The sequence below is a fragment of the Trachemys scripta genome, chromosome 5 (assembly GCF_013100865.1).
Source record: "Trachemys scripta elegans isolate TJP31775 chromosome 5, CAS_Tse_1.0, whole genome shotgun sequence".
Classification (NCBI taxonomy): domain Eukaryota; kingdom Metazoa; phylum Chordata; order Testudines; family Emydidae; genus Trachemys; species Trachemys scripta.
The window spans coordinates 71,874,669-71,895,278 of record NC_048302.1 but is presented as its reverse complement, the minus strand read 5'-3'; the positions used below and the strand labels follow the sequence as shown (position 1 = coordinate 71,895,278).

General features: G+C 38.1%; 1 protein-coding gene across 2 annotated transcripts in view; it reads left to right on the top strand.

Annotated features, from left to right (window-relative positions):
- The window catches only part of HPGD (15-hydroxyprostaglandin dehydrogenase), a 33,408-nt gene extending 31,073 nt beyond the window's left edge, over positions 1 to 2,335 (top strand). For both annotated transcript variants that reach the window (XM_034771059.1, XM_034771058.1), the window contains one exon: positions 309 to 2,335. In XM_034771059.1, coding sequence (XP_034626950.1) covers positions 309 to 347 — 39 coding nt within the window. In that variant the 3' untranslated portion in view covers positions 348 to 2,335. The remainder of the gene's footprint in view (positions 1 to 308) is intronic.
- Positions 2,336 to 20,610: the final 18,275 nt, after the last annotated feature.

The window sequence follows — 20,610 nt, the reverse complement described above, 5'->3', positions numbered from 1 at the left end:
AGACCTATAAGGGCTCATTTGCAAAGTTGCAGTTGTATATTTTTTGCATATCCAAATTATGATGACCCCATATCCTTCCAGAAATGCTCTTGCTACTTCGTTATATTTCCAAAAGACTTGGAAGTAGATCTATGCAAATTATAGATAGTTCATTTTGCAAGCGTTTATGCAAACCTTTATTTATACTTGGTTTAGTACATACTTTTTCCACAATCTCCAGTGCATTATGCTATCAAACTAAGATAACCAAGAAGGTATTCTGTGCCATGTCTGATTTTCAAAATGGAAAAACGTTTATTTTTCTGTAGCCCATCGCTAATTGCCAAAGGTCTGTTAATGATCATTGAAGATGATGCTTTAAATGGAGAGGTTATGAAGATTACAGCATCCAAGGGGATTCATTTTCAAGAATATAGTGCACTTCCTTTTCAATCAGGAAGGCTATAAATATTATTGTTATCTTGGCTCTAAATTAATGTAAAAATGTGTTTTAAACAATTTTTTTAAAAGACAAATGTTGTTTGTGTCCAAAGAATGACATGATTTGAACTCTTTAATGCAATAATGTACAGCTGTGTAGTAATATGATTTCTTACTTTGATTTTAAAAGCTACTGTTAATATTCTTTATTTGGTAGAATAAGTATATTGCTCAAAAGATATTCAGTGATGCAGTAATAAGGGTCAGATTCTGCCCATTAGTAATTATATGCTTGTGGCAGGCTGCTCCCCTCCTGACCTAGTGTGGCACTGCAGGCACCCCTTGCTTCAGTTGCCCTTCTGTCAGGACTCTTAGGAACGTCACACAGCTCAAAAGGGCATAAGACAAAATTCCCTTACTGGGATTCTACTTTATTAAATACAAATAAACTTGAAATGGAAAATCTCCCCTGGGCTTCAGAAATCACACAGCCCTCCTCCTTGGGGCTTGTTCCCTCTCAGTCCTGGCCTCTCTGGCCTGTAGTCTCTCCCACTGGGTTCAGGGTTGCACAGCCCTCTTCCTTGGGGCCTATGTTTTTCTGGGAGCTTTCCCCCTCCTCCGACACCTTCTCTTTGTGACCACCATTGTGCAATTGAGCCCTGATGACCTTTATAGGGCCCAGGTGCTGGTTATTCAATTAACTGCCTAGACAAGCCATTACATATTGATGTAAAAACATTTACCAAGAATATATTCTCACTTTGACTTCCAATTCTTTTAAAACTTAAAAGAATTGATGAATGAACAGTAAATGGCTAAATATTTAGCAGCAAGGGGTAACTATAGGACATCTGATGAGAATAAGGGTGCACTGCTGGCTCACATGGATACTTCCAAAATGGAAGAACAGTACTTGCACATCTTCCAGACATTTTGCACCTTCACAGCTTTTGATATTGCACCTTCACGTGAGCAAAATGGCCATTAACTTCACTGCAAGGTTGGACAAATTGAGAGCATGATCAGACCTTTATTATATATTTATCTAATTTGTGTAATGAATTGTGGATGAAGATAATACTGTTAACTATGATAGGAGCAATTCATTAAGATACTGTCTGACTATGGAACAGACGTTTTTAGGCATACTGGGCAAATTTACTAATAGTGTAAACTAGCACCACTCGATTCTCTTTAATGAGTTGTGCCTGCCTACAAATTGGGCTCACAATCCTCAAATTTGATTGTACTTTGCTATTGGCTGGTAGCCAGAGATGTCTTGTAGGTCTATTTACAATAGTTTTAGGTTCTTTTATATGACCAAGTAGACAGAATAGCCTATGTCTATTTTCCATGTGTAAAATGTGTTGCATCTTTTTTCTGTGCTGCCTGTAGAAATATTACCATAGTACTAGCAACTTCCCATCTTCTTTTGGTTATACAGTAACACAAGTCATGCCAGACATAAAATCCATATTTATAGGATAGTGCAAAGTTGAAGTGCGAGGATCAGTGAAAAAACTATTTTAAAATGAAAAATGACCTATTGCAAATAATCACCAAAGTCTGTATTATTGTACTTTCTATGGATAATTGGGGGTGAGGAGGAGGAAATCACTCTCTAATTAGGGAGGAAAATATCTTTGTTTTTGGAAGGTTTTCTGAGCACATCTGCTTCTTAATTGCACTCAAAGACTAAAAACGAAATATGAGCAATACAAATTCCAATTACTTTTATTTACAAATTAGAAAAATGGATTTTAAAGACTAGGAACAACTAGAGGGATCTGTTAAATGAACTTGTCTTTTTGATATAGCATTGTCCTGTATTTGTTTTGCCTGTAATTATATTTTGTGTGTTTAACTTTTTTTAAAATATGTACTTCTCAATTAAATAAAAAATAATTTAAAGTTCTATTGGAGTATTTCTTCTTTATAAATGGAGTTTTGAAAGAAGAGTTAACAATGAAGAAATGAAGAGCTGAGAAAAGGGGGGAGAAAAAGATCAAGCATGTATCCCCACTTCCTCTCCTCTCTTTTTTTCCTTTTTCCTTCTGGCTATGTCAAAACTGGCAGTTCAGCATTTTTGAAGCCTATTTCAAATCCTTGGGCCCCCAGCAGTAACATCAGCATCTTCCAGACACCTTTACAAGAGCCCTAAAATAGCCTCTCACCTCTGTATATGTAGCATAAAAATCCAAGAACTAATATCCCAATGCAGTGATTTAAATTTCTGGATAAATTTCACTTGTACCAGAGAGTATTTTAAACCTTGCCTATACGATATTAGGAAACTTGATTTTTACTAGCACTTGCCTGTGTAAGGCAACAGCTGATGTAAAACTTAAAATAGTCAACCTGCTTCATTAGGTAGCTAAGCAACCCTAATATCCTTTGCTCCTTTCCTTGTCTAGCAATATTTCATTTTAAGTAGTTTATAAACAAAGTGAGCTATATTAGTAACCATAGTATGTGCAAACTATCTAACTAGTAGCAACCACAGGAATTTAGACAAGTGGCCAGATTTCCAAAAGAATGCAGCTATTAGCAGCTACCATTAAGAACATATTTAGTTAAGAAAATATTCAGAACACTACATAGTTTCATTATATACATTGCTTACATAATCACCTTGATTACTATGCTCACCTCTAGTAACTACATCTCAAAAAAGAAATATTAAAAAGATTGGGATGGCTTAGTCTGGAGACAGGACCAATAAAGGGGAATATGATTGAGGACTGTACATAATGAATGAAATTGACCTATTCTATCAGGCACTCCTATTTACCTTTTATATAAAACAAGACCAAGGTGAAACTGAAAGGCAACAAATGTTAAACTAATTACAACTGATGTTTTACACAGTGCATAAGCCTGCGGAACTCACTGCCACAAGATAGTATTGAGGCCACGAGTTTAGTAAGATTGAACAAAATATTAGACATTTATATGGATAATAGCCTCAATTACATGTGACAGAGCTAAAATGTATAACTCCTCATGTTTCAGGATTTAAGCCAGCCTAATCTTAATCAGACTGTGGTAAGGAAGAAACTTTCTATAAGCAGTTTATTCTAGAATTGTTTATAATTAGGTTTATTGCACTTTTCTCTGAAGCAGCTGGAATGGGTCACCACCAAAGACAAAATATTGAGTTAGATGACCACTAGACTTGGATATTTCTAACCCCTGGGGTACCGCAGGGGTCTGTTTTGGGACCGGCTCTGTTCAATATCTTCATCAACGACTTAGATATTGGCATAGAAAGTACGCTTATTAAGTTTGCGGATGATACCAAACTGGGAGGGATTGCAACTACTTTGGAGGACAGGGTCATAATTCAAAATGATCTGGACAAATTGGAGAAATGGGCTGAGGTAAACAGGATGAAGTTTAACAAAGACAAATGCAAAGTGCTCCACTTAGGAAGGAAAAATCAATTTCACACATACAGAATGGGAAAAGACTGTCTAGGAAGGAGTACGGCAGAAAGGGATCTAGGGGTTATAGTGGACCACAAGCTAAATATGAGTCAACAGTGTGATGCTGTTGCAAAAAAAGCAAACATGATTCTGGGATGCATTAACAGGTGTGTTTCTGAGCAAGACACGAGAAGTCATTCTTCCGCTCTACTCTGCTCTGGTTAGGCCTCAGCTGGAGTATTGTGTCCAGTTCTGGGCGCCACATTTTAAAAAAGATGTGGAGAAATTGGAAAGGGTCCAAAGAAGAGCAACAAGAATGATTAAAGGTCTTGAGAACATGACCTATGAAGGAAGGCTGAAAGAACTGGGTTTGTTTAGTTTGGAAAAGAGAAGACTGAGAGGGGACATGATAGCAGTTTTCAGGTATCTAGAAGGGTGTCATAAGGAGGAGGGAGAGAACTTGTTCACCTTAGCCTCTAAGGATAGAACCAGAAACAATGGGTTTAAACTGCAGCAAGGGAGGTCTAGGTTGGACATTAGGAAAAAGTTCCTAACTGTCAGGGTGGTTAAACACTGGAACAAATTGCCTAGCGAGGTTGTGGAATCTCCGTCTCTGGAGATATTTAAGAGTAGGTTAGATAAATGTCTATCAGGGATGGTCTAGACAGTATTTGGTCCTGCCATGCGGGCAGGGGACTGGACTCGATGACCTCTCGAGGTCCCTTCCAGTCCTATAATCTATGAATCTATGAATCTATAAACATGCCTATCTTTAACTAATTAGTTTATTAAAAAGTCGCTGTTTTCCAACTGGATTAACTCATTTGTTTCAATTGATCAGTATAATACACCAAACTTTTGATATGTGTCTGTTAATAGACAATATGCATTCAACAGATGTCAAAATCCCAATTTACCACACAACACATGATAACACTATTAGAACATGCCCCTTAAAGAAAAAAGAAATTAGATGGGTTGTATAAATATCAGTGTTTCACTCTCTGCTAGGATCAAGGGACCAAACCTGAAGCACACAGTGATTTAGGAGGCAAGTTTTCAGAAAGTGAGAACTGAGATCCACTATCAGTTGCATGCCTAAATGTGTGTGTATAGCAGGGGGCTGTAGCCCTTGCACAGTCAGCTCCAATCCAGGTAAGCAGATTGGGGCTGATGGAAAAGGCCTGAGGATTGGCAACACCTGCTGGCCTGACAAGCCAAGGGCTATAAAGGCTGGGAGGAAGCCAGCCAGGGAGAAGTCAGTCAGGGAAGGAGCTAGAGGCCTCCTAGCTGAAGGCTGACTCTCCCTGTAAAGGAGGTAACCACACCTGTAAAGTTGTATATAGATGGACACTGGTGGTGTGACAACATTAAGTAAACAAAGACACGGGTGTTGCACAACCCAGAGGCCTCTCCAAGCCTTATTGGGGAGGGTAAACGGGCCCCAGGAAGAGAGGCAGGTCGTGGACCCTGTTACAGTGTGCAACTATTGCAATTGTGAACACATCAAATATATTTGTATGTAAAAAATAGCCATTTAGATTCCTAAAAAAAACAGTGTACAAATGTGTATTCACAATTGTTTATGTAATTGGACTCAGGGCACTCTTAAAAAAATCTGTCCCTAAAGATAGGGAAGGACTAAAATTATATCTTACTTTTACGTACATGTCTTTCTAAGTGGGGAATCAGCACATTCAAAAAGTTTTTCTGGACTATTTTTTAACTTAAAGAGACAGCTTTTGGAATATAAGGTATAGAGAGTAAATTTTATATTACACACACACGCACACCCACAGACACAAGGTATAACTGGGCGTTCCGATAAATGGAAGTGCTATTAAGTAACATAGGGCTAAGTGGGGGACAGACTTTGGACTCAAATAACTAGGGTTTTCAGAATACAGGAATTAGGGTAACTGGAATTAAACTGTATATACATATACAAATGATGTCTGACAATCAGATATGAAGGTTGACAAAGCAATATCTAATTGTTTGGTAAAAATCACATTTACAATAAGAAAGCTATTAAAGCATTATCACAAGTTGGATCTTATTGAAGGCACTCAGGAGATAAGAATGAGGTAGCAAATTTGAGCAAACTCAAAGAAAATTTTCATGGGAAAAATAACTAGCTAGCCTCTATGTCATGCCTAAAGACATGCTAAAAACAAACTAAAAAGACATGCCTAAAAACAAATATTACATCTATAGAAGTTCAGTTCCTTATGAAAATAGTAAAATGTATCTGAGGGTTTTCTCTCTCATGAAGAGAAAGTCCTAAATATCTTTAGGAAAGATTTCCTGTAAAACTTCCTCACAACATTTGGAAGTCTCCTAAAGAGAGAGAAAACTGTGTTTGATCTACACAGGTACAGTAGGCAGAAAGATGAATGGGAAAAAAAAATGGTGAACTTAGTTTCCATGCAATGATCTCAACGAATTTTAAAAGATCTTAAACATCATCTCCAATTAAAAGTCTTGACATCATTCCAAATCTTAAGGTATTTTGCAAAAGAGCTCATCATTTTAAAGAAAACTGGTCCATATTAGTAGGAAAATTCAGCCAAAAGAAAAAAGAAATCTTAGAAACAAAAGATACTAATCGCCAAGAACCGAAAATGAAGGGTTAAGAGTGAACTTGAATCACATGTGGAATATTATTTGCAATGACTTTTCAGTGTTACGGTCCAATAATCAGACCTAATATATATTTCTTTCTGGGTGAGTTCCCAGAGCTTTTGGATGAGAGCATTTTTAATGAATAAAACAAAGATAATTGATACCCTCCATTCTTTCCTCATGGTGCCATTCGGTCTATCTTAGGCTTTCATATAGTGCTTATTACTATGGTATAGAAACACTAAATGTCCAAAACAAAAGGTGTTTTTCTCTTTCAATATGAAAAAGTAATGTTACTGTATGGTCATAATTTTTCTTATGTTATTCTCCAACAGAACATTGATTCAGATTAAATCTTTTGGGAAAACGTATGTTATTATTAGGGATCTACGTCTGTCATGGAGGTAGCGGAAGTCACAGACTTTCCGCAACCTCTGTGACTTCTGCAGGGGCCAGTGTGGCTGACCCCAGGGCAATCCAAGCAGCTGGTTCCAGGGCCAGCTGCTCAGGTGACCCCGCGACAGCCACACCAGCCACTGCTGGAGCAGCCCCAAGGACAGCCAGAGCAGCTGCTGCTGCTGGCCCCAAGATTTAATCACAGGTATTTTTAGTATAAATCATGGACAGGTCATGGGCCATGAATTTTTGTTTATTGCTTGTGACCTGTTCATGACTCTTACTAAAAATACCTGTGACTAAATTGTAGCCTTTGTTATTATTTATTTTTGTAATAGTACCATACCACCTAGGAGCCGCTGTCACAGACCAGAGCTCCATCATTCTAGGCACTTTATAGACAGAACAGAAAGGCAGTCGCTCTTCCAAAGAGCTTACAATAAGTATAATACAAAACCGATAAAGAGACAGACAGACAGGGGGGTAAAGGGAACAATGAGACAATGCTGGTCACCATAATATGCCGTGGTCTCAGCACACCAGCAGCCTAACTGTTGTCAAGTTTTTTGTAGGCATCACAGAAAAGGAGAGTTTTAAGAAGGAATCTGAAGGAAGATGAGGTAGCTTTGTGGATGTTTACAGGGAACTTTTCTCAAGTGTCAAAGACAGTGTGGAAGAAAGCACAAAAGTGCTTGTTTATAAATGTAACAAGTAGGCAACAATGGAGGTTACATTTATAAACAAGCATTTTTGTGCTTTCTTCCATGCTGCCTTTCACACTTGGGAAGAGTTCAGTGTCCTGATGGAAGATGACATCTTGATCGTGAATGAGAGGTGGATGGGGAGAAGCTAGGAAGGGCCTTAAAAGTGAAGACAAGTAGCTTAGATTTGATGCAGCAGAAAAGGAACCAGTGGAAGGAATCAGAGAGGTGACATGGTCAAAGCAACAGGTTAGGAAAATGGTCTTTGCAGCAGTATTCTGAATGCATGTGAGTGGGGAAGTCTGTATTTGTCAAGGCTAGAGAAACAGATATTTCAGTAATCGGAACACAAGATGATGAAAGCCTGTTCTATGCCTTGATCTGAATACAGTCAACATGAGGGCTCAGTCTGATCTCTTGTAGTGAGTCCCACAGCCTGTATCCTGCTGCCAATAATTCAATCTTCCAAATGCTGCTTAGAACCTGGGTCTATCCATCTGCATCTTCCCCATGGAGCATATTGGCCTTTAGAAATCATGAAGGCTAAGATTGTTTTGCAGTAGCTAGCAAGCACTCCCTAGCAAGGTACTGTCAGCTAGCTCCAAATCATATAGAAAAAGGAAATAAAGCCTCTGCCTCATAATAAGTCATCATTCAGAAAAGAAAAGTGAATCAGGGCATTTGTCACTTGGGAAGTGCACACATGTTGTTGGCAAGTGTGGGGATTAGATTGGTGACAGTCGTCAAGGCATGTGCCAGGGAAGAGTTCTTTGATTGTATTTTCTGATGTTATTCTCAAAAACGACTTTATTGTATATAATAAATGGGCTGGGCAAAGCCTTTAACTCAAATTCCAGGGAAGGGAAGGTTAGGTAGATGCATATGGCCAAAAATCAACTTCATATGGACCTGTTTTGGAAGTAATCAACCCCTTGGCACATGGAGCAATGTAACCTACATAGCAAATCATGGAAGCAGTCTTAGCTTGGATAGAACCAATAAGGGGAGAGCAATAACCAAGGTCTGGTGTACTCCATGGACCCAAAATTCTGTAGCAAAATTCCTACATTCAATTCAGGTAAACTGTAATAAGGAGGTTTAGATTAATATATTAAATATTAAAATGAACACCACAGTCAGTATAGCAGCCCCTATGTTCTTTATTTTTATATTAAATATATTTTATGCTGTTCCACATTTTCAGTATGCCACAGAATGTCATCTTTAGGTTTCAGATTCAACAGTGCAGTTGACACTTCTAAGAGATATTGGCTTAGAATACCTTCTTACATCGCCTACACTCAGATCACATTTTCAAGTTTTTCTTAGCAATCATGACATCTAGAAACAAATCTGTTTCAAAATGAAAGCTGAAGGAGCACAATTCTGGCAAGAAGTGAATTCTCTTGCCACAGAATATATAGAACCCTAGTAATAACCTTAATAACAGAAGCCATGTGGACTGCAGAGCTGAATTTATCACAGGGTTTGTCCTGAATGAAAGAACTTTGATTAGTGAGTGTTAAGACAACACATGCTATTTAAAAGTTGGGCAACTTTAAAAAAAAAAAAGTTGGATTTCTATGTTTTTGTTCCATTAAGAAAGATGATTTTGTTCTTTTTTTAAAAAATGCTGAAGACCTTCACGCCGTAATATGTTTCTGAATATATGATATATGGGAGTATCTTGATACACAAGATCAGTCAATCAGATAATATTCAGGTTTTGGTTTGTTTTGCAACTCATAATAATAAATACCTCATGTTTCTTTAAACAATGGAGTGAAATGTTTGTTTTAATAAATCTGTTTGGTATTAGCTTATTTGGATTTTATGCTTTTTTTTTTTACCTGCCTGTTTTGTACTTTCTAATCATACCTTTTTATTTATTTATTTATTGTCCCCTTCAGCTGATGAGTTACAAAGTTGATCTGACATTAAGCTGTTCCTTTTTTTGTACCAGAGAACTAACAAAAAAAGCTAAATCATATTATATTATCCTTCACTTTCTTTGAACCATCTGGCCTGCTGGATCAGAGCCCAACACTGTCAAGATTTCATGATGAAAAACAAATACACTTAGTTAAGAGGGGAAGTTAAAGTAGGAGTGTCGCCCCATGAAAAGTTTGCAGCAATTCAGAGGTATCCCTGTGAGTTATGTTCAGTGGTGGAGGAAGGAAGTAATTGTCCTAAAAAACAGAGCCCTTTCCAGGCAGTAGGGAACTTTAAAGCTTCCTCACATATCTAGGACCATTCTCTTCAGCGTAAGGCCTGTATTCAGGACTGCAGAATATAACAAAAAACAGCTGCTGAGTTTTTCTAGCTTGTTCTGGCTTCACTGCATTTGATACAGAAGAAGGAAGGACAAGCCTCAGTGTCAGTGCTTTCTGAAATATAAGGAAGCTGAAAGGAGGAACAATGGTCTCACCAATCTGTTGACGTTTGCTATATTGAATAATCATATAAATAATATGGGTCCAATTCTGGATCTCACAAAAATTAATGGGAGTTTGGCAATTGCCTTTATACAGAGACAAGATTTAACCCAGTGTTTAAGATCCAAGTTGGCTAAATGGTTAGTAGGACTGAGCCAGCCATAAGGGGAAAGGCAGTTTAATCAGATATTTCTAGGACAACCTGCAGCTGAGTACTTAATACAATAATTAAGATTTGCCTGTAACTGTCCATAATGTATTCTGCTCTTCACCTCCACTAGATTTTGCCGCTTTGTTTATTGTTTTCTTCCTCACTCTCACTTTCTTCTTGTTGTTTTATTTTCTTTTATGCTACTTTTCCTAGTGAGGGTTGCGGTGGCAGCATGGAGAGTAGGGAGGACCAGACCTCTTTCCTCCGCAACAGGTTCCAGCACTCCCCCAGCATTCCCAGGCCAGCCAGGAGATATAATCTCTCCTGAGTTGGATTCAAAGCCTCTTCCCAGGGGGATGTGCTTGGTAGACTTCCAGGAAGTCCCCAGAAGAATCCTTATCAGGAGCCCAAACCACCTCAGCTGGCTCCTCTCAATCAGGAAGAATAGCAGCTCTACTACGAGGCTCTCCCAAATAGCCAAGCCCCTTACCCTCTCTCAAAGAGTAAGCCCAGCAACCCTGCAGAGAAACTTCATTTCCGCCACTTGTACCCGTAATTTCGTCCTTTCTGTCATTACCCAAAGTGCATGACCAAAAGTGAGGATAGGGACGGAGAGTGACCTGTAATCTGAGAGCTTTGTCCGAGAACTCAGCTCCCGCTTCACCATCACGGATCGGTACAACACCCGCATCACTGCCGCCACTGCACCAGTCTGCCAGTCTCTCACTTTCTTTGGTGATTTAATTGCTTATCATTTATCACCGTGGGAAGGCTTTTGCGAAAAACAAAACAAAAAAGTGAGTCTTGCAATATGCTGTGGTAACCATTAGGCTGGGACAAAATTCTCTCTTTAGTCAATAGTTCCATAAGAGCTTGATTGAGAGCACCTTACATTCGGTCTTTCAAGCTTCATCATATGTTCCTTAGCTGCATTGTCCAAGAGAAATGCAGCTCGCTCAAAGGCGTCCTGAATGGAGAAGCAGTCTCAGTCATTTTGCTGGGATCCAATAGAGGATACAGGCCACTACTCTGATGCATTTCTGGTGTGTTTCCTGCTAAGCAGTTGGAGTAGCTCATTCTTCACAATTTGGAATCTCTACATCCAGTCCATCTTTATCCATAGATACAGAGAGTTACAATGATCCAAAATCAGAGATGACAAGTGCATGGATCACTGTGGCCTAATCATCAGAGAGAGAGAGGTGCAGTTTCTTAGCAAGCTGCAGATAAAAACCATGTATTTCTTGCCATTGTTACTACTTGGGCATCCAGGGATAGTGATAAATCCAATGGCTGCAAGGCTTCATACTACCCTGAGGAACAAATGGAGAGAAGATACTGTGATGGAAGAGATAGCTGAGAGACTCACTTCTCCTTCCAAGTGTTACCTCCTTCCTACCAGCATCATCACTTCATTTTTGCCTGGGTTCACCCAAGTGCTGCTTTTCATCCAGCTGTTGATCCCCACAGGCATTGTGAATGTGTGTGACATCATTGGAACCTCTGCCAAAAAGACAGTCTCTCTCCTCCTGTCATAGTTCAGTTTCAAGATGTTTAAATACAGCAGAAACAGAAACTGCTTTGATCTAGAAAAGGTAAGATCTTTCAATCAGTATTTAGTAGCACCTGCCTTTTATGATTTAAAAAAATAAAATTAAAAATTAAAAAGTAAGATATCACAACTGTTGTCATATTGTGCACTGCTACTGCTGTCATGTAATGAAACAGTGTAAAACTAATATTAAAATAACAAATCTTATAAAATAAAATTCAAAACTTCAAAATATTTTTCCCAAATTGCCAGTTGTTCTGATTTAAAATATAATTTGTTTTTGTTCCAAATAAGAACAAAAATACATTTTTAAACATCACACACTGAAAAGAGTTAACTGTACACTACTAAGGTATTTTTCACCATTTCTTAATCAATTTCTCATTGTATGAGCCTGAGCCTGAAACTGTTACTCAAGCAAGTAGCCTGACTGATTTCAATGTGACTATTCATGTTAGTGTACAAACTAAACAATAAAATTGGAATTCTTCCCAATTTTTCCAGCACACAGTTATGGCTTTTTGCTGTAAGGTAAGTTACTGAGGAGTTCTGAGTTTCAGACATTACAATTTTTTTTTATTTTATTTATGTGAAACAGCCTTGAAGCATTTGTACATTTAAAAACTACACATTTAGCCAATGACAATGAGATTCCAAACGGAAGAGGGCATATCATGTCTTAGAAAAAATCCCAGAACTGTCCACAGACATCAATGGGGAGTTCTGCTTAAAAACTGATGGCACAATATGACCAAAGCAAAGTAAAAATTAGGTCAAAATTCGGACCTTCAGCACCAGCCCTGAGACCGAGTGTGTTCTTAAAAAGGAATCAAATATACCAAGTCACTATTATTTGGCCTCTTGATTTCTTCTGAAATGTCACGAGTTTAAAAAGAGCAGATAAGAACAAACATACTATAACAATTTGGCAAATACTTTGGTAAACAGTAAAATAAGCATTATTTAGGCAGGGGATTTTGGGAGAAGAAAAAACATCTCTCTTCCATTATACATCTAGTCCATGGCACAATTTTGTGGTTGGAAGCATAATGCATGTCTTTAACAACAAAATAATATTGCCTGCATACGTACAGGGATAAGTACTGAAGTTGTTTTTCTGCTGCTAATTTTTCTTCAGCTTGGTGTCATGTAATAAGTCGTTGAAGAAAGAACTCCCACATATCTTAGAGACAGATAGTTCAGAAACTGCTCAGTGTTCTCTGACAAAACAAACAGAGATTCTAACTAAATTTCCAAGGATGAATCTCGGAAGCTGAATTTAATAATATATGTTTTATGGGTACATTAAAATGCTTCAGGGTGAAATATAGGATCTATCTATTCAGTGAGGTCTTCGATTTTTAATTCATTATAACAGAAACGGGGTCTGTACTCAACTCTTATTTTGAAGAATTTAACTTTGATGGCTGTTTTAATTGCTGCAAGTCAGTGGGGCCACCATTATTAATATCCAGATAAACAAATCATATTTACTTTATTTACATTTAAAACTTTATTTAATGAATTCACAGTAAAACACTTATATTCACACATTAACTCCTGCTTGGCCATTAAGACCTAACATCCCCATGCAGGGAAGCAATCGGATTCAGGACAGCACTTCAGTGCATGCCTAATTTTAGGCATGTTTGTAAATCCCACTGATTTTAGTGGGGCTTAATCCTGTGTTTAAGTGGTTCCCTGAGTCAGGGCCCAATTTAGCATTAACCCACATATCAAAGTAATGAGACAATGTACACAACTCTGGGGTCTTGATTATGCCCATCCTCACAGCAGTGTGCAAATAGAGAAGAGGGCAAGGAACTTTCCTCAAACCACTGTGCAGAAGCCAAGCACCCTCACATTCAGGGAGGACAAGGACTATACAAGTTTGGACATCTCGAAGAGAATGAGTTAAGACTTTCTCTCCTCTGAAGCAGGGAGAGACACACTACACCTCAACCTGCACTCCTGGAGGCGCTGGGTGTTAGTTACTCTTCGATTCCACTTTTCATCTCAAACTCCTCTTATTTCTGACTAATCATAGCAATGCTAATGTATATATTAGTTCTTAATGTGTCCTGGGCAAGTAAAATCCATCTCTCAACCTCAGTAAATTCAATCCAGTGCCTGTAGGATTTACATGTTATGTTCCACATTTTCTCCTGAATGCAAAGTTTAGTCATGCTCTGAAACTATGGTATTGTTACCACAGTTTCACAGTATGACTGTACACTACATCAGATGACACAGTTAGAAGAAACTGCTGAGCTTTGTGGCCTTCAACTCCATCTGAAACTGCTCACTGCTCAGGAATGTTCATGATAGGTTAAAGACCTCCAATAAACCATATCCCCAATCAAGTAAAAACTTCCAAAAGAAATTCCAGTGTCAGAGTTAGCCAGCCATAAAGACCTCCATTTGTAGACACCTCACTGCCAAGAAGAGAGAACCTGTTACCCCCAAACAAGGAGCCAAGGTCATTGCAGAAGGTGGTCAGTGAAAGACAAAAGACATTGCAAGAGCCTGTAGCTACAAAATGGTCACCACTGCAGATCAACTAAAAAGCTTACAACAGAACTGCAAGTAAACTCCCTAGCATTATGGCAAAAATCATCTGAACTTTAAATAATGTATAGGGCATTAGCTGAGGAGTTTTATCATCAATTAACTAGGCAGTTGCTTAAGGTCATTAATGTATATTAAAGCAAAGATAGCTTTAGAATTCCCTTTCTAGCTAACCAGGAAAAATTCTCCTTTGAATTTATAAAAGATTCGATAATGCCATAGTGAATCCTTCTCTCAAGGTTGAGTTACCTTACAGTATTACAGCTTCCATCAAAGCAAAGAGGGGTGATTTGAATACTGGGTTGTTACTTAATGGTTACTAATTGCTAGGCTCTTTTTATTTATTTTCATTTTTTTCTTTGTTCTTGTTTTAATTTCAAATCAGTCAAGATGTTTGAAAAGATATTCTCAGCATCAAATATGTAACATACCATGTTGTTCCTACAATATTGGATACTGATCATTAAAATTGGTCTACATATAACAAGTGTGCAATCCATTGATATATTTGATCAATAGCTGACAGTGATTTATAATGTAGGAAATGGATATATCAACCTTAAAGCAGAAACACAAATTATAATATAGATAAATAGTTTTTGATTTACAAATCTTGATTTTGGATTTTGGATATATCAGTGACTGGTTTATAATGCACGACTTTGAAGTACAATCATTACAATTGCATTTCTAAAGCGTACCCGAATTTGATAAGTCATAACTAATTTATAAATCTTGATACATTTTTCACTCTCTCGTAATTCTCTAAAGCCATTGTTAGAAATGAGCTACATAAAAAGTTCTGATTTGCCTGCTGCAATCAGATTCAGTAGCTTTGTTTATATGACAGCTGCCAAGACTTTTGAATCACTAAGTCAGACTGTGACATGCCCGCTTGTATAACTTGTATTTATTGGCAGGGTATGAAGGTTTTGTAAACCTGTTGTTGGATGTATAAATCTAGTCACATGTCCAAAATTGAAACAAAATGATAAACTTGTACAAAAGTAGTTTTAAAACCGTGGAGCCAGATTCAATCTGATGCATGTAAGTGTAATTTACACTTTCCTGACCCCTGATTCTCAGGGGCAGAGAGAAGATTCATCACAGGGGTAGCAGACAGTGACCAAACATCTCGGAGTTTCTGCCTACAGGGAGCAGCTTTAAAATCCACCAGGACTCCACACGTTCCCTGCTAGTAGGGAATGAGCTGAATCAGTGCATCTCAGGCTGCAAGGGCCATTTCAGATATGTCTACACAACATTTTGGAGCAAGCCTCCCTGCCTGGGTTGACAGACCCAAGCTAGCGGGGCTCACACTAGCTCACACTATAAACAGCTGTGCAGACAGCACTTTGAAGTTGCAACTCGTGCTGGAGCTCAGGCTCTGAAACCTGCCCGTCCCTCTCCCTTGCCACCACCCCTTATTTTGGAGGATGGGCTTGCTCTCTACAAGCCCCGTTCCCACAAGGAAGAAAGTTGTGGCTGCTTACCTCAACTGGTGGTCTTTCCATCACTTGAGGATCCCCAAAGCCCATTCAATGACTTAGCCCATAATTTCATGGTCTATCCTTTAGTTATGCAGTGAATAGAACAGATCCTAGGACAGAAGAGAAAGAAATAACTTCTCTAGGTATCATTCACCATTGCTTCCAACTATTGCTTAAAAAGCCCCGCACCGCATCCCCCCAAAAAATCCACTGAACACTCTCTCCCCACCAATTAGTTATGGGTTATCAAATTATGATAGACTTGAGGTATCCTAATATAGTCTAAATCCAAAATCAAGATTTGTAAATTAAAAAACATTTATCTATATTACAATTGTAGGATCAGGTTCTTAATTAGCAAAGTCTAGTGGAACCTCCAATTTCCTTTAATCCATATTTCTCTTAAGACAGGGGTCTTGTTTCCTGTGTTACTATCATTGGCAAAATTCTTTTTCCAAAGACCTAACAAAACAAATGTAAAAGACATAGTATTTCCATTTCAGAAAGGAAAAAAAAAACAAAGAAATAATGAAAAAACTTCAACCTGAAGATTTAGCAAAATATGTCACTTCATTAATGTAGACCTGATTTTTGTAAACCCAGTCTATTTGAGGCTAAGAACATTTGATGCATTTTGTGCTTTTTCTTAGCAGGTAGGAACGGGGTGCCAAATAAAATGTTCTGTTGTACATGCACTTTCTGTCTTGCAAGTAGTAGGTTCACGTCCCTTGCAGAAAGTATTTTCAGCATTACCTCTGATCTGGACTAGTCTCCACAACCCATGAACTATTAAGCACTGCAACTGACTTTGGTACTGTTTCAAGATGATGTGAGTGGCATATTCTGCCATCATAAAGAACTTATATTTTGCTGTCACTGAAGCTTGGAGGGAGCAAAAAAAAATTTAATTACTTCCCCCACTAATTCAGACATTTATGATAATATGTCATTAGCAATCATGTTTCAATATGGAACATATTTAGGAACAAAGGAAATCACTGGGAAAGAACTAGGTTCACTTATTTTTGCTATTCAAAAATCCAGAAATACATAAGTATACTGATATTTTTCTACGTTTCATTTGTCTTGAGAGAGAAGCATTTTCAAGTATTCGATAAATAAGGCTCTCAGTTTTTTCCACCACTGTCAAATACTGTTGTGTTGAAGCCTCTCTTTTAAAACCTCTGCAGTGTTCTTTGTTTGAACACTCAAATGATGATTAGTTACATCTGCTTTCACATGACTAAAGTGAAGACAAATAATAGCTAAATAAAGACAAACAAAAATATTAAATATTAACTTAAGGAAAACATTAAGGGCCTATTTTTCCATAAAGGCTCTTAATTTGGCCTACAATTTTCTGCCCCGATACTGCACATGACAGCCATAATTTAGAAATCTAATATATACACATCTACACACCCCTAAACTCTATTGTTTGTGTCCTCTTCTGCTTGGGAGGACTACGCAAATTCACTGGTGCAAAATTAGAAGCCATTTTTGAAAACTGTACCTTAATCTACAAAATATATTATTAACAAATTATGTTACTGAGTATTTGGTAGCTTCAGTCTGTACCTAACATTTCCATACTTGTGAGGTTTAATAGCAGTTAAATGTGCTACAACATTAATGTTATTTTGAAGTGCAATTCCACTTGAAAAGTGATAGTAAAAATAGTAATAGCCTGTGTTATATGGAAGGTCAGACTAGATGATCTAATGGTCCCTTTTGGTCTTAAACTCTGTGAACCAAGTTCTAACTGCTAGTCCTGCAAATGCAGGTAGCATCTGAAAGCCAAGCTTCATCCTGAGTTTGACCTCACCAGTAACAAAGATTACCTAGCTCTTATATAGCACCTTTCATCAATAGATCTCAAACCATTGGCAAAGAAGATCAGCATCATTATTGTCATTTTACAGATGGGGAAACTGAGGCACAGAGCGGTCAAGTGTCACCTAGTAGGCCAGTGGCAGGGCTGGGAATAGAACCCTGGTGCACTAATCCCAGTTTAGTGCACTAGACCCTGGGCTCCATTTACCTGTCCTGCATAAGGACTCTGCAATCTAGTGATGATGTGCAAACCAGAATCCAGCTCACTTTCCTATCATTCCAAAGCTCTTCTGCTGCTGCTCCTACCACTGCTGCTCCACACCCTCCCAAAAACACGCAGGCCACCTGACTCAGCTCTGCTTCCTCTTTCCCTCCTGAAAAATAATAGGTTGTTCAGCAATCATTCACCATGTTCCTTCTCTTTCCATTCCTTGCCAGATCCCATTCTTCTTCCCCTACACCCCTAAACTCTCCCATCTGGACCTCCTGGGCCTAATCATCTTATATCAGTCTTCCTATCCCACCAGACCATAAGTCCTCGCCCTCCTTCTCCTCTGGCAGATTGCTCTGCAGGATCAGAACCCTGTGAATGTAAACAGCATCCAGTGGTCTCCGCCAGTTCAGAAAAACATGGAGACTGAAACACATGATGCACCAGCTAAACATTTACATAAATAATAGTTGTTCTGAAAAAAAAAGCAGAGAATTTTTTCAGTCTATTTACTGAGAACTCGTATCTCAGAATTTCTCACAAGTTTTGCTAAGTTTCACTGATAGTCACTACTCTGCTGTAAAAACAGCCTGCAGGAAAAAAAAGATATCCTTTCATGACAACAGTGATAGACCCTGCAATGACTACTTCACAGTCCTCTGCTAACTCTTCCACAAGCTAGTCACACCATTAGAAAGATAGACTACATACTTTAAACACAGTAACTATTTCCACTGCCACCAAATTTTAACTACTAATATCCTTCATGGGACATGAAGATCACATATTACACTGTAGTGTTGGTGTTTTCTTTCCCAGAATGTCTACAACATCCTTCATGGAACTCTGAGGATTCTATAAGTTTTTCTGCTTTTCTCTCATCATCCTTGGTGTCCCAGACTGAGAGATGACAAGACAGGCCCTAAAACCAGTCCTAAGAGCCCAGTCTTGAAGCCACTCTTTATCCAGCCCTGTCTCTATCTAAGGTACTTATATGACACCCGTTACCATATCTGAGCACCCCACAATCTTAATGTGTTTCTCCTCACAATGCCTCTTTGAAGTAAGGAAGCACTATCATCCCCCATTTTACAGACTGGGAATGGCAGCACAGAGACACTAAGGAGGAAATCCTGGCTCCACTGAAGTCAATGGGAGTTTTGCAATTGATTTCAATGGGATCAAGATTTCATCTTAAGTGACTTGCCCAAGATCACACAGGAAATCTGTGACCGAACAGGGAATTGAACCAGGTCCCAGGCTAGTTCCCTCACCACTTGACATTCCTTCCTCTCCCCACAAATGTCCCTAGTTATTCTGTGTATGCAATAGCTGTAGCAGCAGGCCCTTGATCAGATGGCATCACAATACAACAAGCAGTACTCCTGTGAAAGCTCTCCAAAACTTGATTATCAGCAGCCTATAGATACCATGGTGAGAAATGGGACATATATAGTTATTGTCTTTTTTTTCTTATTGAGTATTGAAATTTTATATTTCTAAAAACTCTATCAGTTTACTTTCTAGAGAGCATTGCAGCAGCATGTAATAAAGACAAACACTGCATGCTCACTCAATGTGACTTTACATTCGTTCTTTCTTACAGTGGTTCCTCCTCATCTAAAATGATAGTAGAACAAAAGTACATTTTGTCCTTTGTGTTTGGAAACAACAATTGGAAATATCTAGCGGTCGCTTGAGGAACACTGATGAACAGCATAAAATTACAGAGACAATAAGTGATGAAACAAAAATATTAATAATGTACAACTTAATTCTGCACAATGGTTAGGAGAAATGTGCAAGACATCAGGAACTGCACAAAAAATGAAAATGAAAACCGGCGGTTATGCAATAAGCTCATATGATACCCGCTCAAGTCAGCAACAACAAGCTGTGAAATGCAAGTTTGCACATGAAAAATGAATGAGTTTATGTCAATGGTAAAATACAGCAGGAAGCTGGGCACTGCATAGCACCAAGAAATCACTTTTAAATACAGACAATGCAGATATAAACAGGCTAATGGCCACATGTAAACCAATGTGCCGCTACTGGAACCACAATTCAAAAGCATGTAGGAGGAAAGTTTCCTGAGATAGCATCATTGGGTAAACCACAAATAAAAGTGAAATTTTACCTATTATTCAAGGATGATAGAATTTGCAGAGAAAGGCAGAGAAATTATACCAGAGGGTTTTGTGGGAATATTGAAAGTAAATTTCTGGTGATTAAAATGGCTTTTGTGTTGGTTTAGTTTAGTGGTTTGGCTGAGTTAATTTGTTTCATATGTATGATTTTTGTTATGAGTCTGGACAGTCAACCAATAAATTGTTAGGGTGCCTAAAGCTTTCATGTGGGCTTTTTGTTGCTGCTCAAATATAAAGGGAATAGAACGAAATTAAAAATGAATAATTCAAGTGAATAAACAGATTGTTGAGTGTACAGAAAGATATTAACCTTCAACTCCAGTAGCGATGGGTAAGAAAAATGCACTATTATTATTATTCAGAAAACATAAGATGGATTTCCTATGGCAAAAAGCATGACGTCTCAGAGCTGATTATGCCATGGAGATGACATTTTATTTTATAGGCTTGTGTGGAAAAAAGTGACTAACAATGAAAAATTATTCATTTTTATGAATTCAATCAAAAGCCTTTCATCATATTATAGCAATTTGTTGATCCTAAAGCTGTGGATATCTCAATTCCTATTACATATGGCTTGGTAAATGTCGTTCTGCTCCTTTTAGATATCTCCTACATGTAGTATATACACAATACCTGCAACCAGAATGAGA